Source organism: Acipenser ruthenus, chromosome 2 (genome assembly GCF_902713425.1).
Source record: "Acipenser ruthenus chromosome 2, fAciRut3.2 maternal haplotype, whole genome shotgun sequence".
Taxonomy (NCBI): Eukaryota; Metazoa; Chordata; class Actinopteri; order Acipenseriformes; family Acipenseridae; genus Acipenser; species Acipenser ruthenus.
Window position 1 is genome coordinate 56,422,974 of NC_081190.1, and position 27,368 is coordinate 56,450,341.

At 36.9% G+C, this 27,368-nt stretch overlaps 2 protein-coding genes across 6 annotated transcripts in view; one reads left to right on the top strand and one right to left on the bottom strand.

Moving 5' to 3' along the window:
- Positions 1 to 23,442, top strand: part of LOC117409039 (pre-mRNA 3'-end-processing factor FIP1) — a 60,247-nt gene extending 36,805 nt beyond the window's left edge. For both annotated transcript variants that reach the window (XM_034014565.3, XM_034014564.3), the window contains exons 14-17: positions 12,621 to 12,676; positions 14,188 to 14,386; positions 22,312 to 22,455; positions 23,225 to 23,442. In XM_034014565.3, the coding sequence (XP_033870456.1) occupies positions 12,621 to 12,676; positions 14,188 to 14,386; positions 22,312 to 22,455; positions 23,225 to 23,372 (547 nt within the window). In that variant the 3' untranslated portion in view covers positions 23,373 to 23,442. The remainder of the gene's footprint in view (positions 1 to 12,620; positions 12,677 to 14,187; positions 14,387 to 22,311; positions 22,456 to 23,224) is intronic.
- Positions 23,443 to 24,108: 666 nt separating this feature from the next.
- Positions 24,109 to 27,368, bottom strand: part of LOC117409038 (E3 ubiquitin-protein ligase LNX-like) — a 38,636-nt gene continuing 35,376 nt past the window's right edge. For 2 of the 4 annotated variants that reach the window (XM_058997573.1, XM_034014561.3), the window contains exon 11: positions 24,109 to 25,911. In XM_058997573.1, coding sequence (XP_058853556.1) covers positions 25,776 to 25,911 — 136 coding nt within the window. In that variant the 3' untranslated portion in view covers positions 24,109 to 25,775. The remainder of the gene's footprint in view (positions 25,912 to 27,368) is intronic. The other 2 variants (XM_034014562.3, XM_034014563.3) reach the window with 2 other exon arrangements.

The window sequence follows — 27,368 nt, forward strand, 5'->3', positions numbered from 1 at the left end:
TTTTGCAACTGTCGGCTGGAATGGGAGTCGAAAGATACCATCGTTAAGCATCATTAGCTGTTTATTGCTTTTGGGGAAAATAAGGCTTGTTTGCTTGTATAGTAGTTTGTCTTAGTATGCTAATTCTCTATTTTATTTCAAGTGGTGCAGGCTTTACACTGCAGCAAATGCTGTTTTGGTTTTGAATGGATTTGAATGAATGAATATGCTTTGCTTAGTGTTTAAATACTAACAAACCCCAAGCTTGTTGTATACTGCTTCAGTTCAATGGGACTGAAATACAAATCCAATCTTTTTTTTGTTGTTGTTTAGTTTAATGGGTAGATTGCTGTATGTGCAATTATTATGACAGCCCCTCAATAGTAGGGCAGTGTGTGTGTGTGTGTGTGTGTGTGTATGTATGTATGTATGTATGTATATATATGTATGTATGTATATATATATATATATATATATATATATATATATATATATATATGTATTTGTATTTTTATAGTGCATGGGCAGTATTTACTGTAAATAGGCAGTTGATTAAAGAGTGGGGGACTATACGGTACCGTGACTGCCACTAATGAGACATTATGGTAACTAAATTATTTTTCTGTGAGAGATCTGTTTGTCAAAATGTTCAAAAAAATAGGATGTTTAATAAAAAAAATATGTATGTAGTTAAAACATGATGTATACTATACTATTATTGATACACATCTATTCACGTTGTTTTATTAATGTATATCTGTAATAAAACGACATTTTGTGAAAAATAAAACTAAAAACTAAAATAAAAAATTTCATGGGGCTCTAATGATACACATAGTTAAGGAGAATAAATAGGCCTATGTGAAAGTAAAACAAATGAAATGATTTCACTTAGCAGCTTTAGTTTTTTTAATTAAGCAGAAAATGAAAGAACATAGGTTTAGAACAATTTATTTTCAAAAGTCGAAATATATTTTCTTGTTTAACATTTAACATATCGCTGTATCATTTTAAATTAAAATATTTTACACAGTAGTTCTAGCTCAACTGAAAACTACATGTATAATATCAATGTGAATTAAAGCATTTTATACTGAAGATAGGAGAGTGTGCAAACTAACACAAGACCAGACTGACACATCTAGACTAAAGAGAACACGTAAAAAACAGTCAGTCAGATTCATCATGGAAGAAAACAAAATAAACAAATGAAACGAAAGGAGGGGGGGTGTATTCAATCGGCCCATCGGTGACTTGCTTTAACAGGCATGCGCCAAATCATTCACTCATTCGATTGCTTGTGCCTTTACAGGCCATAGTGTAGAGGTGCACAAGAGGGGTATCACGACATCACCGCGAGTCCATGACCGCGCCGACATTACCGCGAGGACCATAACCACTCCGGTCATTGCAGTGACTGCCCATAACAGCGCTACGACTTCACCACGCCAACCTACAATTCAATTCCCAGAAGACACTGCGAAGTTCACAAACGCGTCACTTACCAGGAACCCTCCCCCTCAGTAGGTTTTAATGTGACCTAGCAGTGTCTGTAAGACTTGTATTGCACAATTGCAAAAGCAGTTGCATTCCAGGTTTTACTACCAGCCCCCCATCCCATTTCTCAGCGCGTTCAGTTGTCAGGGAAGAAATAAACAGTGGTTGTTGTTAATGCTGTTTTGGCACCAAAACTGCCTTTGTTGTATTTCAAGCAAGATATTTCAGTTTTTTATTTTTCTTGAAAATATTTCCCAACATAAAACCAATGTCACCTTACAATAATTGATTTTGAGTTTCAGTGTTTTAAAATAAAATATCAAACAGAACGAAATTTCAATGTACCATTTGTAATTCAGTAATATGAGAGAATTGGTCAGGGGTCTGAATACTTTTGCTAGGCACTGTGTATGTGTGTGTGTGTGTGTGTGTGTATATATATATATATATATATAAACGTGCTGAATATCATTCTGCAACAAGTGAAAAACCAAAATAAAAATTGATATGTAGCCCAACTACATAAATTCTTGTGGAAACACGGTTCTGTTGCATGGAGGTTTTACTTATCGTATTTACCAGTCTAGTTTATTATGGAGCTGTATGGGAACGGTGAAAAAAAGACGATTCTTCTGCAATCAGAAAATCAATCAAGTCGGTCTCCATGTTTGCTCAGTCGACTGTGCTGGGAAACCTCCCACAGCTGTCCTAGCTCCGTCTACGCAGCCCGTGACGTCAGGCGCAGACTCCCGACTGCAACGCAGACTCATCGTCATTTACCATGAATAGTTCTCCAATACGAATGCACGACAGCTGTGTCCTTTTACAAGGTTGACTCTGGTAAGTTCCTGGTAAGTGATGCGTTTGTGAACTTCGCAGAGTCTTCTGGGAATTGTAGTTTGGTGCAGTGATGTCGTAGCGTTGTTATGGGCAGTCGCTGTAATGGTCGGTGCTGTAATGTCCTTCACGGTGATGTTGGCGCAGTCTTGGACTCGGTGTTATGTCATGTAACCCACTAGATGTTTCAATGTTTCTAGCTGCCCATCACAGAACTTTTGCTGCCAGTCAAACGGACAGACGGCTTCAGTCTCTGCTGGTCCACTAGCTTTTTACTGGCAGGTAATTAATTACCAGTTAACAGAACCGGTGTCATGTTGTCCTAAAAAGTGTGGTACCTGCTTTGTGAATACTGCTTAAATAAACACAGCAAATAGTAACCTTTTGAATATTACATTATGTAAATATGGAAATCACAGTGTAAAAGTTACGTAAAGTTAAAATGCTAGTCTACATTTTGCTTATAGTTTTTATGTCTGCTGTATCCAAAAGTAAAATGTATCCCCATTAGTCTCAAATGTGCAGTTTTGAAAGACACATTTTATAGTAAACATGAATTTCCATTTTAAAACATGATTTTTCTGTTTACTTTACGGTAAAGCAAGTTATCTTTCTAACCCCTATTTTCATGATAACTGTTACACTTGCATTTCCTGAGTCATTTTACATCTGCAGTGTCTCTTAGGTCAGTGGTGTGCAAACTTTTTATATGCCATCCCTTTTTCTTAGCATACATTTTGTTGCACACATTATCGTTCAGCAATTAAATCTATGAAAATAAACTCTTGCCCATACATGGAAGCTGCCAATTCAGGCTCTGTTAGGTGCAGTTTCACTGACACGCAAACATAATTTCGCAGGTTGTACAAGTCCTGTAGTGATCGTCAATGACTCATTTGAAAGGTAAGAACTTTGGACTAATTAGCTGTCATTTATGTATTTATTTAAAATGTTTTAAATTACAGAACTGCCCCTTTTGTCATAGTTGCGCTCCCCACTTTGTGCTCCACTGTTCTAGGTCAATGCATTTTACTGGCTAAAAGCATGTCTGCCAATAGCAGAAACAGATGTTTGGTTAATGACAGGAAAGAAGCGGTGTGGATAATTTCACCCTCCGGTAAAATGACCAAACAAGTGCAACATTAAGGCTGTGACCACACTGGGTCCGTTTTAGAGGGTTTGGTCCGCACTGTATGGTTCAGTACGTTTGTTGTGAAGTGTGAATAACAAAGTCCGCTTGGGAAACGAATCATACCGAGCCCACCTAAAGAAGGTGGTCTCGGTCTGTTTAGCAAATGCACCGAGTCTGGTTCGCTTGCTAAACCTCAATGTGAACAACAGCTGGACTCGATCCTTTTGCACATAACTATAAAAAAAACTAACTATACAAGGTAACCTGACTCGGAAGTAAACATTATAGCGGTTTAGTTCAAATTCTGTGGAAACAAGTAGAGCAAAAAACATTAGGGTTACCAGACATCCTGGGAAAATTGAGATTGTCACAGTTTTCAGCCTTCATTTCAGAAACAGTAACATTGTTAATCGTCCTGTTTGCTATTGTATTAGTATTATTATTATGTATTTGTTTATTTATTTTACAGTACAAAACTGCATCGGCATGCTCAGCAAGTTAATAGCGGAGTAATGTATTCTGTTGTGTTAGCGCCAATCAAAAATAAAATAAACAATCTTAAGGATTATTTGTTGAATCATTCTGATTGTGTTTACCATATGTTTAAATGGTAGTAGTTTAAATCTGGCTTTTTGTACATTTTTGTACATTTGACTAGTTGACAATAATGAGTTATCTGCAATAAATTCACCCAGTGTTTAATTTTTAAACTATTATTGTGGTGTTTTATATACTGCCATCTTTGGCTTCAGAGTTGCTACGGCGTCAGTGAATTGAAGAAAAAAAGCCTCTCCATTTTTCACTGTGGAAATCTGATAATCCTAAACTATATATATATGTATGTGTGTGTGTGTGTGTGTGTGTGTCTATATATATATATATATATATATATATATATATATATATATATATATATATATATATATATATATATATATATAAAATAACGAATACAAGTTCAGTAGAGTGTTTCTTTCAAAACTGGACATTTGAGACCTACATAATGAATGAAAGTGCACAACAGGTAATTTTATTTTGCAACAATCACTTCAAAGTTTGAAAGTTCCTCACTAGGAGGAAAAAAACTGATGGTTGAGTATTGGCCATCTTTGTTATCTTCAGGTTTACAAAGTAACTTCTTCAGTGATTCTTCTTGAAGCAAGTCAAAACATCCTCCAAGCAATTTCCTTGTAAACTGTGCCAGAGCTGACTAAATCGTTTTTTGAGGATTATTTTGTATTTTCCTCCATCAGTTCAAACATCTAAACTCTCCCTCCTGTGGTTTGAAACACTTTGGTGAATAAACATGAAGTGAATACAAAGCATACAAAACTGAAAATTGTTCTTTTTAGTGCCTCAACTTAGCATTCTCTCTGACTCGGCAGGGCAGCTGGATGTTATTTTTCTCAGTATTTTCATAAAAGAAAGGGTGACAGTTCTTTCATTCACTGTCTTTGACTTTGATCACAGGTGCTCAATTCAGTCTTGCATTAAGGAAAGGTAAACCAATAAAATCACAAAACATTGTCCACAAGTCTAGATTTAAATCTGTTTTGCCAGGATTGAGAGTTGGCTGATGCTAGTTTGTCATTTTATACCTAGGTCAACCACAGTAAACAGTATTGGATATTTCTCTACCTCAAGAGCAAGTAAACACAACCTATAAAACACACTAATGTGCACTGTGTGTTCTTCTTAACTAAAGTACCAAACCCTTGTGGTGTGCAAGTTCAGAAGACAAATCCTCTTTCTGATGCCAAACGCTCTGGAGTGAAAGATTTCATTCTCTAGCTTACCCATTTATGCTTTTGTGAAGCATAAAATCTCCAAAAGAGAAATATGTATTTTTCACCCCACGGGAATGCCATTTAGAATGCACACGTTTACAGTATTTACAAGTAGTTAAATGTCCTTCTGAAAAAAGTTTGAAAGAACTGCAGTGAATAAATCGATTACAGTATACTACAAACGATTACAAATTCGGTACAATTCTTAGTTAGATTGTAATAAAATAACTACAGTTATTTTTACGAAAACAATCCAACCACATACTGTGCACAAACTGTAGACTACATTTACGTATTGGCTTGTACTGTCTAATTTGACGGCTTAAATAGCTAAAGTTAACAAATATACATTATACAGAATTATTAAGAAGTTATCCACTAGTCTTAATAGTTTTTATCCCTTTGGTTTCGAATTAAAAAATTGAGACAGGATGCATATATTTTATATGGAGAAAATTCAGACCAAGATTGTCGGTCAAATTAAGCGAAGATGTTGAGTTATCTATCAGTTGAGTTAACCGACGTCGAGTGTGTGTGTGTGTCTAATATATATATATATATATATATATATATATATATATATATATATATATATATATATATATATATATACAGTGCCTTGCGAAAGTATTCGGCCCCCTTGAACTTTGCGACCTTTTGCCACATTTCAGGCTTCAAACATAAAGATATGAAACTGTGATTTTTTGTGAAGAATCAACAACAAGTGGGACACAATCATGAAGTGGAACGAAATTTATTGGATATTTCAAACTTTTTTAACAAATAAAAAACTGAAAAATTGGGCGTGCAAAATTATTCAGCCCCCTTAAGTTAATACTTTGTAGCGCCACCTTTTGCTGCGATTACAGCTGTAAGTCGCTTGGGGTATGTCTCTATCAGTTTTGCACATCGAGAGACTGAAATTTTTGCCCATTCCTCCTTGCAAAACAGCTCGAGCTCAGTGAGGTTGGATGGAGAGCATTTGTGAACAGCAGTTTTCAGTTCTTTCCACAGATTCTCGATTGGATTCAGGTCTGGACTTTGACTTGGCCATTCTAACACCTGGATATGTTTATTTGTGAACCATTCTATTGTAGATTTTGCTTTATGTTTTGGATCATTGTCTTGTTGGAAGACAAATCTCCGTCCCAGTCTCAGGTCTTTTGCAGACTCCATCAGGTTTTCTTCCAGAATGGTCCTGTATTTGGCTCCATCCATCTTCCCATCAATTTTAACCATCTTCCCTGTCCCTGCTGAAGAAAAGCAGGCCCAAACCATGATGCTGCCACCACCATGTTTGACAGTGGGGATGGTGTGTTCAGGGTGATGAGCTGTGTTGCTTTTACGCCAAACATAACGTTTTGCATTGTTGCCAAAAAGTTCGATTTTGGTTTCATCTGACCAGAGCACCTTCTTCCACATGTTTGGTGTGTCTCCCAGGTGGCTTGTGGCAAACTGTAAACGACACTTTTTATGGATATCTTTAAGAAATGGCTTTCTTCTTGCCACTCTTCCATAAAGGCCAGATTTGTGCAGTATACGACTGATTGTTGTCCTATGGACAGAGTCTCCCACCTCAGCTGTAGATCTCTGCAGTTCATCCAGAGTGATCATGGGCCTCTTGGCTGCATCTCTGATCAGTCTTCTCCTTGTATGAGCTGAAAGTTTAGAGGGACGGCCAGGTCTTGGTAGATTTGCAGTGGTCTGATACTCCTTCCATTTCAATATTATCGCTTGCACAGTGCTCCTTGGGATGTTTAAAGCTTGGGAAATCTTTTTGTATCCAAATCCGGCTTTAAACTTCTCCACAACAGTATCTCGGACCTGCCTGGTGTGTTCCTTGTTCTTCATGATGCTCTCTGCGCTTTAAACGGACCTCTGAGACTATCACAGTGCAGGTGCATTTATACGGAGACTTGATTACACACAGGTGGATTCTATTTATCATCATTAGTCATTTAGGTCAACATTGGATCATTCAGAGATCCTCACTGAACTTCTGGAGAGAGTTTGCTGCACTGAAAGTAAAGGGGCTGAATAATTTTGCACGCCCAATTTTTCAGTTTTTTATTTGTTAAAAAAGTTTGAAATATCCAATAAATTTCGTTCCACTTCATGATTGTGTCCCACTTGTTGTTGATTCTTCACAAAAAATTACAGTTTCATATCTTTATGTTTGAAGCCTGAAATGTGGCAAAAGGTCGCAAATTTCAAGGGGGCCGAATACTTTCGCAAGGCACTGTGTATATATATATATATATATACACTACCGGTCAAAAGTTTTAGAACACCTCAATTTTTCCAGTTTTTATTGAAATTTACGCAGTTTAATTTCTCAATGTACTCTGAAATTAAAGCATAGAACAAATAAACAATTGGAGATAAAAAAGAAATCATGGAATCGTTTTGTTTAACAAAATTTAGTCTAATTTTTGACTCATCAAAGTAGCCACCTTTTGCAGATATAACAGCCGAACACACTCGTGGCATTCTTTCTACAATGGAAATCAAATATTGTTCGGAAAGTTCTTCCCAACACTGTTGCAGAAGTTCCCACAAATGTGTTGCACTTGTAGGTTGCTTTGCTTTCACCCTTCTGTCCAGTTCATCCCAAACCAGCTCGATGGGGTTTAAGTCTGGAGACTGTGCTGGCCATTCCATGATTTGAAGCCTACCGTCTTGTTCTTTTCTTCTAAGGTAGTTCTGACATAGCCTGGAGGTATGTTTTGGGTCATTATCTTGCTGTTGGAGGAACCCCTGACCAACTAGGCGTATACCAGAGGGTATTGCATGGCGCTGCAAAATGCTGTGGTAGCAGTTTTGGTTCAGGGTGCCACTCACTCTGTGCAAGTCGCCGACTCTGGATCCAGCAAAAGAGCCCCAGACCATCACGCTTCCTCCTCCATGTTTGACAGTTGGTGTCACACACCGATGGACCATCCTTTCGCCTACTCGACGGCGTACAAAAACCCTGCGTGAGGAATCGAAGATTTCAGATTTTGATTCATCAGTCCATAAGACCTTCTTCCAGTTTTCAGTAGTCCACTGGCGGTGCTTCATGGCCCAGGCAAGCCTCTTTTTCTTATTTTGCCATCTTAGCAATGGCTTTCTTACTGCCACTCGACCTGTCAAACCTGCAGCTCGAAGTCTTCTCTTCACAGTTGAAACTGAGACTTGCTTACTTCGACCAGTGTTAAGCTGTGCTTGAAGCTGTTGTACTGTGAGCCGCCTATCACGCAAGCTGTTGACTCTCAGAAACTTGTCTTCTGATTCTGTTGTGGCTTTGGGTCTGCCAGACCTCTTCCTGTCAGTTTCCTCCAGTTTCCAAGTGCCTTTTGATGCTGTAGGAAACTGTACTCACTGACACCTTGGCTTTCTTTGCACTTTCTCTAAAGGAAAGACCTACACTTTTAAGGGTTATAATGGTCTGTCTGTCTTCCTTTGTTAATTGCCCTTTTCTCGCCATTATGAGAGCAATATACTACTTCCTGCAGTATAATACTGTCCAAATAATGCTTAAGAGGGTGTAGGTACATAGTCTGTTCCAACACTGCTTTTATACAGACAGAGGGTTTGTAAGTAATCAACAAAAGTTGGGACACCTGTAGGAATTGTTAGCATCAACTTTCAAGGCTTAATTTACTTCCATTGTCGCAGAACAGCTGTAAGTTGTTAACCCATTACTTCCCTGAAAAAGGCCTTTTTGTACAACTCTGAAATGTACATTATTTTTCAGTTTTTGGTAACCTAAACTTTTTTTTTTTTTTTAACCTCTGGCAGTTTACCGCTTACCTTTGTACCATTTCAGGTTATTCACTGGACTTGAACTGCTTAAATTTCAATAAAAACTGGATAAATGGGGGTGTTCTTAAACTTTTCACCGGTAGTGTATATAATATCTATCTATATAGGGCTGTGTCAAGGGCTGAGCGAGAGCGGAACTTCATTGTAAAATTGCCGCAAGGGGGCTGTCATGGGGGATTCCCCATATGATCTTCATATATAGTAGCGGCGGGGCAAACACAACGAACCGTATACTGTACACATAATGTTTCCTGTGTTGTCTGCTGATGTGAGTCTGTTTTGCCAGCTAATCTCTCTCCCTAGCAGCCTGCCTGCATGTCAGTTTTGCGTGTGTGTGTGAATATGAGTGGATATCAATGGGCCAATGGGTGATGCGCGGGTGGTGTCAGTGTCCATAAAAGGGCATGCTGCATGCCAATTGAGGGAATTGAGTAGAGCAGGGAATATGAGAGAGAGACCCTTTAAATAAAACAGCGTGAAAACACTAGAAGGACCGGAGATATACTCATACCTAGAAGCCCTGCAGCAGTCTTTCTGACGGCTGTATTCAAAACACTGTAAATAGTATAACGAAAGGAGATGTAAGTGGCCCGCTCTGCGGCTGCCTGCAGGTCATTTGGCCCACCATGAGATTTATTGCCGACCCCTGCCGTAGAGACTCTACCTTCACTATAAGATGAAGCAATATGCTGTTACCAATTATGGCACGATGCATTTGTACATTGTAAGTTAATTTTCACTATCGGTGTTTGAAGAAATTTACTGTAGTAGGGTTAATTAAGGGTAAATTAGTTGTTCAACAGTTCTTATACTTGCCAGCCCTTCCGGGAGGAACACGTAAATTCAGCAAGCTCTATATTAGTTTTAAAAATAGACCAGCATATCTTTGCAGTACCTTGTTTGCACTCCACCTTCATAAGATTGGCAACCACTTAAAGAACAATAGTTGGTAAATGTGAAGTTGATTTGCCAGGGTATTTATAGAACAATGGATTCAAAGAAAACCTGTTGGAAACAAGTTTTCTTGGAAGGGTTTACTCACCTTATTTCTGCACATGAAGGATGTGTGGAAGTTTTTAATCGGAAGCGGGAAAGGAGCCAACCAAATGGGCAACGAGTATGACTGCTCTGCCAAGATGAGTATAATAACTACTTGGATCCATGAGCAGCATGTTGGGACTTGAAATCAGGCCAGTCACATCAAACAGTTGAGAAACATTGTTTTGAATTTTGAACAAGTCTTTGATCGTTTTTTTTTTTTTTTTTTTTAAATAATGCCAGGTGATGATTTACTGTTGTTTTAGACTTCCGTATGTAATTTTCTTGGTTGGATATACTAATTACTTCTACTGTTAATATATCTAAAACTAGTATTCCTAAAGGATCATCCTCCTTTATCGTTTCTAACTTTTCTCAGTCTTTTATCACCCTACTGAACATACTGTACAAAGGAACTTAGTCATCCTAGAAAAAATGCTACTTTTTCAAGTCTCACTCCTTGGGTTGTGCATGATTTCTTACACATTTTAGCTGTATATATTAGTAATAAACAAGCAATGCCATGTGTTCTGAATAACCATACTGTTTTATGTTTTCAAGCTGATGTACAACCAATTTGGACTTGCAACCGTTAGTCACATCAAACTGCTTTAGTTAATTACTGTAACAATGGTTGTAAGTCGATTTTCTAGGCATTTTTCCGGGGCCCTTAAAAGGGTAATATTAAATTATTGTACCGGTGCTACAATGGGCTTATTACAGCCACAGTTATGGCTCAAACTTAACTGTCAACAACCCGATTTATTTTTTCAGGATCTACGGCATTGAGGTCATATTGCTAGGTAGAAACACAAAACCACTGTTCTAATTAAAAGTTTTAATTTCTTACTCTCAATACCCTTAGTCATTTTGAATGTTAAACGCAAGCTTTCAGACTCTTGGCTGGCCTCGTCTCGACCCAGACGTGTGCCTACCTGGAAAAAAATTAAATAGTGGTTAAAGTTATCAATCTTTGGAATATGTCACAGTTATACTCCTTCACTGTTGCCATTGATTTGTCAACATTCAGACTGAGCGAGCCCCTGGGATCCGTAGCAAACAGCTACTGGTTAGAAAGCAGAGGAAACTTATCAAGTCTTCCATTCATTGTAACTGCAATGCTATAATAAAGCATGTGACTTTGATTCTGGAAAAGTAGGACAGTGAGACAAAAATGAAAATGCTACTCGACAGGTTTGAAATTATAAGATGCTGAATTTGCCGAAATGAATGGCAATCGCAGTGCTGGAAGAATAGTACGTGACTGGAGACGAAACAAAGACAAACTTAAAATGGCCAAAGAAAAACAAGCTGATAGAGAAGGAAAGTCTTTATGGCACGATGTAGAAAAAATGTCTTTAAATGGAGCACTTTGAATGACTTTAATACACACTAACTTGTTCTACATGCTAGTGCAACGCAGTGGTACACTTGTAAAGTATATGTATGGTTCTGATTAACAAAACAAAATGAATGTATTTGTACAGCTGGAAATTTAATTCAATTCTACTGCACACTAAAATGTTTTGTTTGATGGTTATTAGCTGTTTAGTGGCACTGTAGTTTTATTGTTTTGTTCCTTTTTTAATTGATGAAGAAACACTATTTTAATACTTTTTCTTTTAAATTTGAATTAATACAACAATTTTGTAAAAGACAATGCAGCTGAAACTATTGTCTAAGTATGGTTTTGGGAAGAAGTGTTCTTGAACTTGTTTGGGTACTTGATAAGCTGAAATAAAATAGGTTAATACAGATGTGATGTTGGATGTATAACTTGATTTTACGCTCTGTTAATTATTACTTTTAAATTTTAGAAATTATGGGAAACTGAATAGTTTGTAGCAATTTAACTAAAAATGAAAACAACACAAAAATTATTAATGGACTAAAATGTTGCAAACAAAGGTTATTTTGACACCAAACCTGTGTATCTTTCTTTATTTATCGGTATTGAGCATGTAGGGAAAGAAAAAAACAACTTTTATGCCAGTGCAACCAATAAAACAATTTTTACGGTAATACTTAGATACTATGTAAAGTTAGACAAACTTTGACAGTCTGTTAAATAACTGTTGATATTTTACAGTTCCAGGTGTAGATCCATAGTCAACAAATTGGTACAGGATTATTTTTTTCCATTGCAAATCATCCCATTCTATTTTTATCTGACCCTTTTACAAAAATATGCTTCTTCGCTGCCACCTTGCTATCCTTTACAGACGGGTTGCAGTGATATGCCAGTCTCTTGAGCAAATTAAGAACTTGTATTTTAACCCTGTACTGCCCTGTAACACCTGTAAGCTGCCTTGGATAAAGTAATAATAATAAAAGAACACAGAATTACATTTTTATTGTCATATGGTGATATACAGAAGCCAGCAATTGTATTCTTTCTCAAACTTTCATTTATTGTGCACTTGACATCAATGCATCAACATTTATTTTGGAACAATATTCAAAGAAAGCCCTCTTCTAATTTACCTTAATTCGGTATGTTAAGAGTGAAATGATTGTTAACAGATGTTATAAACTTCTATTTTTAGTGGACATGCAGGAAGCTATGATGGTCGCTCTGTTCCGCCGTATCCGTTTACTCCTGGTAAGTGCTCAGCATTGTTCAAAGTAGATGTATGATTCCAGTTGATGTAAAGGTACACAACTGTTGATAACTTGTGGTAAAAATGTTCCTTGTTTCTTTTACTAATAGAAATACTAAAAAAGAAACATAATGAATTCAATGGCAAATGTTAAGTCTAGATGTTTCCAAGTCAAAACACTTGTCAGTGGTTTTATTACATTTCTTTTAGTAGTTCCTTGTTTCTTTCTGGACAGATGTATAGGCAGATCTAACTAAAACGCATAAGTTGCAGCCAGTTAGCCTCACTGCTTTTAGAAAAGAAGCCAGAAAACACTAGGTAGGAGCTAGGTAGGAGGAATCACACTTAACAGAATTCATTTAGAGAAAATAACACCTGCAAGTGCTTTCATTATCTCCATCCTGATGGGAGCATTTAATTTTAGTGGGTCGTTGAGTAATGTGAGAAAACAGATTAGCTGAGGTCTAATTGGTATTAAAAGTACATTTCATCATTAGATTTTCCGTGCATGGAAAGAAACTGGTGTAATAAGTGTGATGGAGTAAATAGCTGATTGCCAGAAAGAAAACTACAGGGAATTTGTGTAATTATGGGAAACAGCTTAGTTTGACATATTCTTCTGTTTCAATTCAAACAAGAGCTGTAATATCATTCTTTCCGAATTTTTATTTTAAGTGGCCCGAAGCGCACATTTTCTTTTAACAAAATGCTGTTTTCTGAAAGGTGATTTTATTGACATTTTTGAAAATACAGTGTAGGTCTGGCCACATAAACCCATTTTGCGCTGATGAGCAAGTGCAAAGAGAAAAAAATTATTAATTGACATAAATGTAGCCCAGTGATTAAGGATCAGTTACTGTTGAGGAGTGACTCGAAATCTTGTGATCCCAACTGGGTTTTGGATGGAGCAGTGTGAAGCCAATTAAAATAACTTTCATGCTTGGCTGCTAATTATAAATAATAGTAGCTCAGGATATTACATGCTTCCTATTCCATGACTCCGTTTCTAAGAGTCTCTGTTTGACTAAATAAATCTAGAATTATGTCACTAAATTTCTGCGGGCTATCTTGCATCCACTTCAATTTGACAAGTCAGTCAAACAAGTTGTTAATTTCTAGATGTCATTCCTAAAATCAAGTAAATTAGCAGTGGAACTAGGTATTTTGTAGCTGCTCAGGTCAGTTCGGATGTTATAGGGAAATATTACTTGTAAATACCTTGTGTTTGGGATTTGTCTTTCTGTTAATGTTATCATAGTTGAACTCTTATGAATATCATTAAAAAATATGATTTCAGATATTTTTAGGAAGCAGAATTGCATTTAATTTGCTAAACCTAGGGGATTCGGTATAAAGGTTTGTTATCTATTGTGCGCTACTTCTTCACAAACTATTTTGTGACACCAAATAATGGGTTGATTCTGTGAATGTGCATGTATTAGCCAGTAGTTGATTAAAATGAGCAGAGGTTTTGGAACTGTACTGTATGTAACCTTTTGACCCCTTTTCCAAGGCTATCCCCATCTCGCTGGTGCTGTTGCACCATGGTCTAGTATCATTGACAACTCCAAGCAGTGGGAATACTATTCAAGGAGAGAGAAGGAGCGAGACAGAGAGAAGGAGCGTGAACGAGAGCGTCCAAGAGAGAGAGGTCATGAGCGGGAGAGAGAGCGAGAACGGGATCACAGTCCCACCTCCATGGTGTATAACAGGTCAGTACTTCCTCACTTACTGGGGGCTAATAATTTGACTTCAAATGGGTGAACATGCTGGTTGTGATCGAGACATTTTACATACAATAACTATTTTACTGAAATTTAAAAATACACGTTGGAGGTCGTTGGTTTTGTTATTTTTTTTTTAATGTATTTTTCTTATTCAAGTCACATGCATGAGTTTTGACTACTTTATTTTAAAAGGAAGTTGACTGAAGTCTGTGTGTCAGAAGTACCACTACTACTTTACTTTAGCGACATACAGGTCTGACGAAATTTTCTAGTATTTGAGGAGGTTGTTTATAGCGCTTGACGTTTCTTCCGTGAGCAGTTCAAAATGGAACCGCTGAAGATGAAAACAAGCAGCCTATCATTACATCCACCTGTGCAGCGCATGGAAACTAATGGAAACTGGTGAAGCTAATAATTTTACAGAGCAGTAGAAGTTAACAGTATGTGTCAGTTACCTTGTTTATATTCACAATCTAATTGAATTCAAGGTTCAAGGAATCGATTATTAAATTATCTGTACATTCTGGATGTAAACCAGTTTCAAACTGGAATCAGGTTGGGGGGTTTCAGAAAAGGTATTTGTTCTTGCATTTTTTGTTCATGCTTTATTGTTCAATTCATATTCTTTACAATTGATTTTAAGTCCTCTACGAAGGTGTGGTTCACTGTATAGGGTTAATTTAAAGTTAATTATTTACAAGATAAGCTAAATGAATGTGCATTAAGGTATTTTTCATAATACAGATTTTAAAAATAAGGCAACTCTGAAAAATAAAATGTCAGATTTTTGGCTTTGATATGAAACACTAGAAGTCATGCAGAGTGAGATGAGAAAGAGAGGGATTGCATGAAATTAAAAAAAAACCTTGCCTTTAATGTTAATTCAGATTTGTTTTTTAAGCATTTTTAGAAACATTTTGCTGAACAGAATCTAACCGTACATTATTAGTCAGAGATAGATAGATAGATAGACTTGCAGTCTGTAGAGTGGTAAATGGTGCATATATATATATATATATATATATATATATATATATATATATATATATATATATATATATATATATATATATATATATATAATATAAAAAATTACACAGGGCTCGAAAATCAACAGCAGCAATTGCCGTGAAGCCCCTCAATGTATGTCTATTCACGGCCATTATGGCCGGAAGGCCCTTTCAAATACAGCAACTGGACACGCCTGCATCAGATCCAAACAGTAACATGATTACGTGATTTGCGTGGCTGTCACATCAGTGGGAGGGGGGGGATAAAAAACAAACAAACACGACCCTTTCAAGCACATGGATTTCTACTAAGCGTAATAACGCCATCTCATAAGTAAAAAAAATAAAATAAAAAGTAGAAAGCCTTGCTCAATAATCTGCAAAAAAGTTTGCAAAACTTGATTCATTTTTTCAGGTCTGTAGTTCAGAAATAATTACAATACTTAAAAGTGGTTTTCTTTCAGGTTTTAAAAAAATGAGATACTGTAACAAACCTGAATGTGGTTCAATTGCCATTATCCCCTTATTTCCTGATTTTTACCACAACGAAACCAAACAGGTTTTTAAAGTGGCCCCTAAACTGAAAGAAACAAATCAGTTAATGAAGTGTTAAACCTTTGCTAAATTGATATTTGTTGCTTAATTACCGTGAGACAGCATGACGATACAATAGTCTTTTACGAAAGACAGTAAAATGCATCTTAAATATTTATATTTTCATTATGTATTTTATGTCGGAGCTCAGATATAAAATAACATACAGAAAAACAACTCTGCCTACCTGCATTTTATTTCCTGGCAGCCAGCTGGCAGTGTAGACAAGCTCCTCGTGCAAAAATACTATTAAACTCAGGCAAGGAAAAGTTTTCAATGAAAGGACACTGGGTAACCTGTACAGATTTTGCAGATTTAGACTTTGGAAAGTTGGTAGTTTTTTTATCCATAAATGCAACACAGCGACTCAGATTTTATATGTTATATGCGGGGACGAGATCTCCGAGTTTGTTAAACTGAGTAGAATATATGCTATTAAAATTTAACAAAAATGGTCCCATGAATTGGCAATAAAAGTCAACGTCTGTCTTCAGCGCAGGGGGCTATGTCCTCGTGGATTGATTCTACAGCTGTGGCTAAAGTTTTGCATTACCCTGTAGAATGAACTAATTTTGCTTCATAAAGTCGAATGAAACCTTCTGAATAATGTTATGGTAACATATTGAATTAAATCATAATTAACAAAAAACTGACAAATTTCGAAATCTAAAATGAGATAGTGTACTACTATTGGCTTCTGGTAGACTTTTGCAACATCATTTTGTATTGGACAAATATCCGAATATTCTAAGGAATATTTTTTGACATGTATACAAAAATCAGATGTTCGTATTCGCTAGTGACAAAAAATACCTTACACTTCTTTACCACCTCACCAGAAGTTGCGCAACAGTTTAAAAAATGGCAAGTGAAAAAGAGCTCTGTGTGGTATGCGAGGTAGATGCAGATATATAGTTTTTAAAGTTAAATGTCAGTTTTCGTTTGCTTGTTCAGCTACAAAAAGGCGCAAGTAAACCTCATATTATTACTTTATGAAAACATGTCTATAGCCACTGTATACGGCGAAGAAACGGCAATGGCAAGGAATAAAACAAGTAAAATAATAAATAAAATGCAGTGTCAACTTTATGTACTATTTTTATTTCGGGAATAAACAAAACATTTAAATTGAACTGCTATTTGGCATCCTTAAGGCCTATACAAGGTATTCTTTACTCCTAGGATATTTTTCTACTTTAACGTGTTACATATTGTAACGTCTTGCTGTAAAATACAGGCACACACACGGGCCATGCCCCAGCTGCTATGCTGTCTCTGCCTGTGTTCTGAGCAATATAATGGCTTTTATTACTTTTTTCAAAATTAACAAATATCCGAACGAATATTTAAATTGAGCGAATATCCAAACATGAAAATCCCTTGTTCGTCACAGCACTAATCAAAATTATGTTCATATAGTGTTTTTTTGTTTTGTTTTGTTTTTGTGACTCGATCCCAAAATTCTAGGTGATGCAAAACTTTTGGCCATAGCGGAAGGCTTATAAAAGTCAAATAAATATTGGCATGCTTCTTTCAATGCCACGAAATAGAAGACTTTAATGCATGTATCAGCTTTATGATTTGAATACTGATTTGTTATGTTAGGAGGCCCCCCTTTGTTCACTATTTGTTTTGTTACATTGATTTAAAATGCTGTTAAAATTATTTATTTATTAGGGTGGCCATTACATCCCTTTTTGTTGTATTGTATGCTAAGGGTAGTTCCACCCAGCGAGAGAAGTACAAGGATTCAGTGTTGTTACAGGCTCACTGAGCATCAGCGTATTTAGTATATTTGAAAGGGATAGTTGTTTTTATCAACATACTGTATATAGACTCCTATATTATGAGGATCCCCCCCACATCCCCTCTTTCTTTTATGGTGTATACATTGGTACTTGTGGTAGTGTCGGCCTTCAGAGTGTGTATATGTTTGTGTGTAACAAATTACAGGGTCCGCTCTCAAGAACCAGAGCAGTTTCAACATCTGTTTTGCAGGCAGCTTGGTCCCTGTCCAAAAAAAGAGAGCTGGTCATTCAAGACTTACTTGAAATGAACCTTAATAGTTTCCAGGCTTGGTGAAGTCTGCCTGCCAGAACTCTGAGCTGGGAGGGAATGGTAGTGGTGGGGTTTAGGGTTGAAGTTGAGGGGAGGCCTCAGGTTTTCATGTCCTTAAATTATCAGCCATCTGCAAAAAAGCTGCTGCCACATAGCTGTAGCAACAACCAAGAGGCCCTTAATTCAGAAGATCTGGTTATTGAAATGGTAGAGAGGGCTGAGAAAGGGGCCTAACAATGACAGGTAAAGCAGCAAGATTAATCTATCCGCATGAGCCAAAAAAAAAAGACCTTGCAAGGGGTCTAAGAAAAGGAAAATTCCAGTTGAAGGTAACGTACATATACAAAGGCGTGGTTAGTTTTAGTTGAAGGCCTTGTAAAAAGATTCACTTCATAAAAATGAAAAAGCCTATAGAGTTTGTTTTCTGGAAGAAAGTTCTTACTTTGTTTTAAATCCAAACTGGTGTATGAATTTGACAAACACATTAAAAACAATGGCTGCTAGTCGTAGTTTCAGGAAGTTTGCAGTAACAAAAGCACTGTACAGTTGTTAGGAATACATACTCTCTCTTTTATATTTTGTCTTAACAGCATAGTCCATCATTTAATGATGATTTATTATTACACATCCTAAAAAGTGGACCATCAGCACTAGAACGTGTATCATGACCTGTATATTATGAAACGTTGTATACTGTAGGGCCTTCAGTATACAGTTACACAACTTTTTATCATTCAGCATCTCTATAGCAGTATTTATTAACACTTCCTCTTTTTTAAGGACAGACTTGTCATTACAGCCTATAAATTTGATGTTAAGATTTTTTACATCTCTACATATTTGTTTTATTATTTGTTTATTTAACAGATGCCTTTATCCAACGCGATCAGATTGCAAAGACAATATCGGAAACCCTTTGATGATAACAGACAGCTGATTGGCTTTTTTTATCATAGGGTGCAAGGTCAATAATGGGAAGATATTCTGGATTTCCCATGTCAGCCACTGACTCCTTGTATGACCTTTTAATAAAGCAGATGAACTACGACACAGCAGTGGTACATTAAACAAACAAAAAACAGAACATTAATAATACACTGATTAAACTATCAGTATGTGTGATTTAAGAACATTTAAATTAGAGATTGTATCAGGTAAACTAACATTTTTAAAAATATTAAACCTATAACATCAACTTTTTACTGATCTTCAGTGTAGTGCAACCTTAAAACCAGGAATGCGGCTGATATCTGAGGCTACAGCAGTCAAGTTCAGCTACTGTGTTCTGTCTAAAGCTATGGCCAACAGTTTTGCATCACATTAAGATTTTAGGATTGAAACCATATATAAACATAATTTAAATATTTTATTTAACTTCATGTAATTAAAGAAACTACAAAATGATATCGCAAAAGTTATAATAGTAGTGCTTATTATTTACAGTGCATGCCATTGTGTTTTAAGACTTCCTTAATCCTCTCAGGCATAGACTCAATGAGGCGCTGAAGCTTTGAGCTTAGATTCCGCCATGCACTTGATTCCAGTTTGTTTTGGTTGTTTCAGACTTTTTTCCTTATTTCCTGTCCTCTCAGACCCCAAACATTCTCAATAGGATTGAGATCCGAAAAATTTGCAGTGGTGTGAGTCTGTGGTCTTCTAACCATTTCTTCACTTTTTGGGCTTGATGGCAAGGGGCTCCATCATCTTGGAAGTAGAAATCACCATTGGGAAAATGGTTCTGAGCCATAGGGAGGAGGTGGTCTTGGAGTGTTTTCAGGTACCAGCCCTTGTTCATAGTTGTCTCCTTAGTTAAAACGTGTAGGGATCCTGTGCCTTTGGCAGAAAAGCATCTCCAGGTATAGACAGTTTCCAGATGCTTCGTCATTGGGACGGTAAAAACTGTCTTTGTATCTTTCTCCTTTGTGCCTTTTAAACTCTTAATTCACCTCAGTTTCCAAAACAGCTGAAGGGGAGAAAATTACTTTGGCCCAGTCATCTTCGGTCTAGTCTTTGTATGTGTGAAAAAAGTTCAGACGATCTCTGATGTTTTTCTTGCTAAGAAGGGGCTTCTTAGCAGGCCTTCCTGACACCAGACCATTCTCCAAGAGATGCCTTCTCAGAGTGCACACATACACCTTCACTCCAACTTCTTTCCATTGCTGCAGTAAATGGACTACCATTAATCTCCATAGTAAAATCAAGCTGAGGATACATATTTATGTATAGTGCCCAGTTTTTATTTATTTCTGTAGCACAGACTTGGACAACAACTTGATTTTAAATATTTTTTTTTTAAAAAAAGGATTGAAAAAAGTAGGAACTAGAAATGAAGAGCTAATCTACTGAATGCACAGAGCTTGTTTGTAAATTTGTTGTGATCTGTTATTTATTGATGTGGAATTAGGGCTGTCAGTTAAGCCTCAAAATAGCAATCGATTAATTGGGCAAACAAAATCTAATCGTTCGAGTAAATATCGATGATTGTACCACCCACATACATTTCACTCCATTCCTCTCCCCGCGACGTTATTATTTTAGTATCATTGCAGAGTTGAGTAAAAACTTGTGCACAACAATTGACTGCGAGGGGTAATTGCGCCTGGGTAGCGTCAGGAGAAAGAGGAAAAAAAAAAAAACACAACATTTGCAACAAGCCTAAAGCAAATTTAACATACTACAAGAGTGTTACTAAAATATTTATTACAAACAGATTACAGTACTCTGAAATGTAATGTATATAAACAAGAGTTTATGAAAAACATATTTTTATTCAGTGACCGCTGCAGCATCATGCATTGCATCTTGTTAATACTGTACCACCTAACCTTCACTATCTGTGAAACACACAATGAGGAAATCCCTGCCTAAAACATCATCATCATAATAATAGTAATAATAATAGCAACAAATTGAAACTCCAAAGAAGCACAAACTATATACAGTCAGTTTTCTACAATGTGCACCATTTATTTACAGGCTGTTTGCCAGGAATACAAGCATGTCGTCTCTGGATTTAAGGTGGTGCGCTTTTACACAGAGGGACGTACTTACAAAGCATTTTCAAAACTGATTCGCTGTTAGGATGGGACCAGCAAATCAGATGCTAGTTAACACGAGCAGGAAAAGAAGAGCACGCCCACTGCTTGTCTGGCAGAAATACTGTAAATAGCAAGGCAGGGCGTTCAGTGCAGTTTCGTTGATGAACTTAAATAATGTTATTAACCATGCACGTTACAAAAATGTAATTAGTTAATCGATTATCCAGTATTTATATCGATGTATGTAATGGAATGGAATCAATCGAAAAATAGATTTCCGATTTAATTGTATATGGAATGTATCAGTTGCTCTTACAACTTCTTTAGAACAATTTCTTTTTTTGGCTATCCAGCTGCTGTGGTGTGCCCTAATATTCAGCCATTTGGTGTACATTTGTGTTATTAATCTATAGCTGATGTTTGTAGAGTCTTTTTATTTAGCATAAGGGCTTTGAAGCAAGTGGTCTCCATATTTTCTGATAAGGCAACTTCCAATTGGCAGTAAATGAAAGGGATGAATTTCCTTTGCTGGGAGTGTGCAGCTCAGTTACAGTGGTTGGTCAGTCTAATTGTTGCAGATCCAGTTCTGTTGTGTAAACAAGTACTGAGTCATTAATGAGGTGTTTTGGAAAAATATGAAAATGATTGCCTTTTGGGTTTTTACTTTTGATTGAGGAAATGCCTTGGCTTAATGCTGCAAGGGAAGTTGATTTAGGTTTCCTCTGCTTCCTCTAGAAGTTTGGCAGGTTTATATATTTGTAAATACAGAAAACACTGCATGAAGTCATTCTTTGGAGAGTTCAGCATTGACTTTGAAATGGTCTAAAAACATGTTGTACTTTTGTATTGAAGACAAAACAGTAGAGAGTTTACCTTTCATTTGACCAAAATGATAAAGTGAAAGTCTGCATGAACGTTGTACAGATCTCTGTGTATATTGTGTGCATTTGTGTTTTTAGACAGGTTGTACATGCATGCAATACGGTAAGTGCCATTTCAGACTGTCTGAATTGATGGAATCTGTCCTAATAAACAAAGAAATTATGCTTAGTTATTAAAAAATTGAGGTTGTGTCATTCAAGCAGTTGAAGATTAATAGTTAAAACATTGTAGCTAAATAACTTTTGTACCACACATTACATATGTATGGCTACAGTATTGTTTGTTGGAATGCTTTACATGTTTAATTTCTTTTTTACTTCTTTTACAGCGATGAGGAGCGGTTCAGGTACAGAGAGTATGCAGAGAGAGGCTACGAGCGTCACAGGGAGAGAAGCAGCAGGGAGAAGGAAGACCGGCACAGAGAGAGAAGACATCGGGACAAAGAAGAGAGTCGGCACAAGTCATCTCGGAGGTATGACACCCCAGTTTCCATTCTGGTCTTAAATTAAATTAATCGCATGATCATGTTTCATTTCAAAAGGTTGTCAATAGATGAAAACCTTTGCATTTTAACTGGTAGACTTGGAAAATACTACCTGTATTAATATCAGCATTAAAAAAAATCTTAATTTTCCTTTGCTGGGTGTATTGGAGGGCCTGGTACATTTGTAATACCACAACTGGAAACGATTCAACACAAACTGACTCGCCTGCAGTGCAGTCCTAAAGCCTGCAGATGTCTATGGAACCAAATAAAGTGCAATCAAATTGGGTCTAAGAGCCTACTCTACCAAGAACATTTCCCTCTCAACCATGTAAAACACAGTGAGGCAGTTTTTAGTATGTGAAAAAAGAATTATGAATTTATAAAGTTTTCAACACACATGAAGGGTTTCATTAAGTCATTGATCTGATACGGCACATTTACCATCAAATAATAAAGTTGCAGTAAAGCATAGTAGATGTTTGATAATAATTTGTATTAATGTATGGTTGTTTATTTATTGCTAATTACATAACCTGTCATCGTGTGGCTTTAGGTCTAAATTACAGGTGCAGCTCTCGCTCAGATGTTCTGTGAATTTGCACAGGCTGTAGTTACAGTATTAGGAATTTAGCTGACAGGCCTGCTAGGCTGGGGAATTTACAGGAAAAAATACTGCTTGAGAACTTTGTTCAGGACAATAAAATGCAGATGGCAGGATTTAAAAACGAAAGTATTTTGTTTTATTTCTTTATAGCAGCAGCAGGCGACGTCATGATAGCGAGGAAGGAGATGGCCATAGAAGACACAAACACAAAAAGTCTAAAAGAAGTAAAGAAGGAAAGGAAGCCAGTGATGATCATGCTCCTGAGCAGGACCATTCAGAAGCTGCAGGCCTCGAGTAAGAGCTCTTGGGCTCCTTACTTAGGAATACTACTAAGATGTAATGTAAAAAAAAAAAAAAAAAAAAAGAAATGTGTGTTCTGGAAACCTGGGAGTGCCAGTTTGTTTCTAATTCTTAAGTTTTCTGCACTACTCAGAATTGTATTAAAGTCTAGTTTTGTTGTTTGGGGCATTGAGCACTAAGAAACTATGTTATTTGTAGAATAAAAAAAAATGTAGCGATACCAGAAATGTGGTTGATTTTAGCGCCCTTTATATTTGCGCAGTGCACAGGCATAACTCTGTTGAATTGACTAAAGTTCATTAAACACGAGCAACATTTAATTTATAAAATGCTTTTCATGATAAGCATCTGTGACAAGATGTGAGTGGTGTGGGTGATTAATAAGCAAATACTGTCCTTCAAAAACATCAGTGTTTATTTTAAATAACTAATCAGTCCACCCCTCTACCAACTATTGTATCGGGTGGGGGGGGTTACACGGAGGGTTACAATCCTAAACACAAAAACCACACGCCCCAGTTTCAATCCTCAATGCATGAAACAGTGCTCTTCAAACCGGGGATGGTGGTGCGTGTCCTGTGAGGGTAGTGCACCGGTGTTTGTGCTGGCTTCATGGCGGCAGCTCTCGACCTAATCCTCCTCTGCAAAACAAACCTCAAAAACAAAACAGTAGTGCTCAGGCTTGTAAATACGTTTCAGCGTAAGGGGCCGTAGTCACGTAGCTGCGTCCCCTTTGTACTACCAAGCTCCTCCCTGTGATCAGCCCGGTGCCATGGTCTATCCAGTCGCTGCACGCCCCACAGCTGATCACAATGGAGTTGTTTAGTTAACTCGCAGCTACGCGCTCTCTCCAAAATGGCCAACTTCCGGTTCCCACCTACCATCAAGTCGCCCCATCTATGGGAAAGCATACCACCAACCTTACACGGCACCCTTTCTGGTCAGGAGGGAGATTTGCAGCTCAGATTCCTTCTCTCTCTGTCACAGCATCCCAAAGCATTGTACAAAAAAAAGAAAGAAATAAAAGCCAGTTTAAAAATATAACTACTGTACTTAGTACAACTTCAATAACAATTGACTGTATTTAATAATTAGTACAAATGCAATAACTAACAGACCTGTAACTTCACTGATTCCAGCATCTCTGAAGTCATGTACCATTCGTTTCCACAGAGATCAGCAACAACCTTCGTCAGCCACGTGGCGTGAATTGGTTTCACATTCACTGTTTTCAAGTCCTGATGTCATTAATATCCTTGCCTTTGTTTAATCCAGATTTGACAATACTAGAATACCATTCACTGAACTGTGACTTTAATTTGGTTTTGAAATTTTCGTTTCCAGCGACATGTTAGCTTTGGTCAGTCGTTTCAGAAAGGATTTGCATCTGAGTGCGGCAAAAACATCAAGTGTTATCCAAACAGGTACTGGTAAAAAAAAAAAAAAAAGCCCTTACTCAAGTACTGTAATAAAGTACAGTATACTGCCAGCTGTAAATGTCAGTTATCAAGGCAATATTGGATGTCAGGTGAAAATCAGGTGATTGGGGATTAAATTACTTCTGTTTTTTATATATTGGATTGCAGTACAGTACTATTAGTGCAATACTGTTTTGGCACCTATTAGTTTCACGAATTCTCGTGCCTTGCAAAAAATAAAAGGCACACTAACAAAAAAGGTTTTACAGTACTTTAAACACACTAATTTATTATCCTTTAAAGAACTTTATTAGTTATTTTTACCATGAGAAATATTACAGTCTCAAGCATGTAAAACATCCAAAAGTAGACACACCAAGATAAATAATTCCTCTACAGTAACTTCCACAGAAATATACAGCAAAGAACAACATTTTGTTTTTCAACAAGAGTATGAAAATCAGTAAGGCCCCCGTGATAACGTCACTTTTTCACATTTATCTGAACACATTTACTGGGGTTGTATAAGAATGTTGCAACAGTCAGAAACATACAACGTTGATTAATATGTCAAGTGTCAGTCTGTGTTCTTCACATATAAAGACAGTTTGACAACTTTAGTATGGACAACGGGCCATTGTTAAAAGGCCATTTAAAAAAAAAAAAAAAAAAGAAAAGCAAGTACAAGTGCTTGAATCAGAATGTGAGAGTCCAATAAAATGCATTATGTATAAACTAGGTAATTGGCAACACGTGTCTGAACCCAGTATTTCCTCTGGTCATCAGTGTTTTATCTTTTATCTTAAAGGCTGCAGAGACCATCTTCAGCGTTGTGCTTGTATTTTTCTTGGGATGTGCTTGTATTTTCCTTGGGATGCAATAAAGCTTCTGGTAGGTTTCATTATCCTGCGATGAACCCCAGACAAAGCAAGTGTACATTGTTTGTCTCTTCAGAGACTACACCAATATGATTATTTTGTCTTCTATAGCAGGCTGCCAGGCCAGGACACAATTGATAACACGATTCTTCCTCTCAGTTCTTTAAGCATTCTCACCAGTGAGGAGTGAGTCATTCCTGATGTGCTTTTCCCATTAACTTCCAACAGCAAATCTCCACACCTGAAAGAGTACAATGGTGTGTCAGAAATATGAAATAACAAATAACTCCTTACAGCACCTGCAAAGCCAGCTTTTGGTTACAACTGTAATAAGCATAAGGATAAAGAAACATAAGAGCTTAATTTAAGGATATTGTGTTGCATTTTCTGAGGTAAGACTGAGAAAGCAGACCAATTTTGGTTAATGTATTCTGTATCAATATGATGAATTGATTAATCTTAAAAGAAAATAATAAAACCTCAAGAAGTGTACTGGTTTTGTCCTGCTTAAAAAAAAAAAAAAAAAAAGAGGTTTGGGATTATCTGATCACCTATTCCAGAGAAGTTTAGGGGTCTGAATGGATTGAGATTTGGCAATTGGGTACACCAATGTTCTAGTAAAGTCATAGCTTGGCCAGTGCATAATTTATTTGCTGACTGGGGTGGATGTTACCAAGAAAATGACGCCATCAGTTGAGGGGTCAAGGGTTGTGTGAAGAGTGCAATAGACTGCCAGATCACAAGACATTGGTGCAGTTCAGACACCATATCATTTACATATACTGTAACAGCCAGGCAAACCCAACTTTTTGGCAAGACAGCGTATATGCATGCGAAAAAACACAGTAGTTGTAACTGCCTTTTCTAAATGACTCCATAGTAATAGAATAAAGCAAGCACATTTTTCTACTTTTGTGATTTAATACTAATAATATGCACTGTGCCATCAATATTAAGTCCTGTCAATTCTAGTAAAATGAAGTCACAACTGAATGTGAAGAAATTCCTGACCCTATCCTGGTATCCCAACTGGTTCCATTAGCTTTGAGAGGCTTAAATGCATCTGTGAGTGACTGCTACATTTTAGGAATTTGTGAAGTCTTTTATGCCAGTCTGGGCAGCAGTGTGACGTAGTGGTTAGGGCTCTGGCCTCTTGACCGGAGGATCATGCGTTCAATCCCAGGTGGGGGACACTGCTGCTGTACCCTTGAGCAAGGTACTTTACCTAGATTGCTCCAGTGAAAACCCAACTGTATAAATGGGTAATTGTATATAAAAATAATGTGATATCTTGTAAGAATTGTAAGTCGCCCTGGATAAGGGGTGTCTGCTAAGAAATAAATAATAATAATAATGCCTCCCTTGTGGTTTTAACTATTTATAAGTTACCACTCTGCAAGCAACACCTTAAAAGTTGTATTCTAAGTACCAAACTCTTTGTGAACATTGATACCAGCTATAGTCTTTTGCTGGGTTGATGTATTTATTTGAACACAGTACAGTGAGGTAATTAAGAAATTCTGGGTTGAGACAGAATGTATAGTGTGGCAGGGATGGGGTTAAATCTCATCCCTGCAAACAATCACAGGTGTGGTCATTCCCTAAGGAGGTAATTGATGCTAATTGAGTGGTGTTTGGAGAACGAAAGCCAGTGAAGGTGTCGCTCAGCCTGGCTCTTATAAGTTTTATGTTTGACTC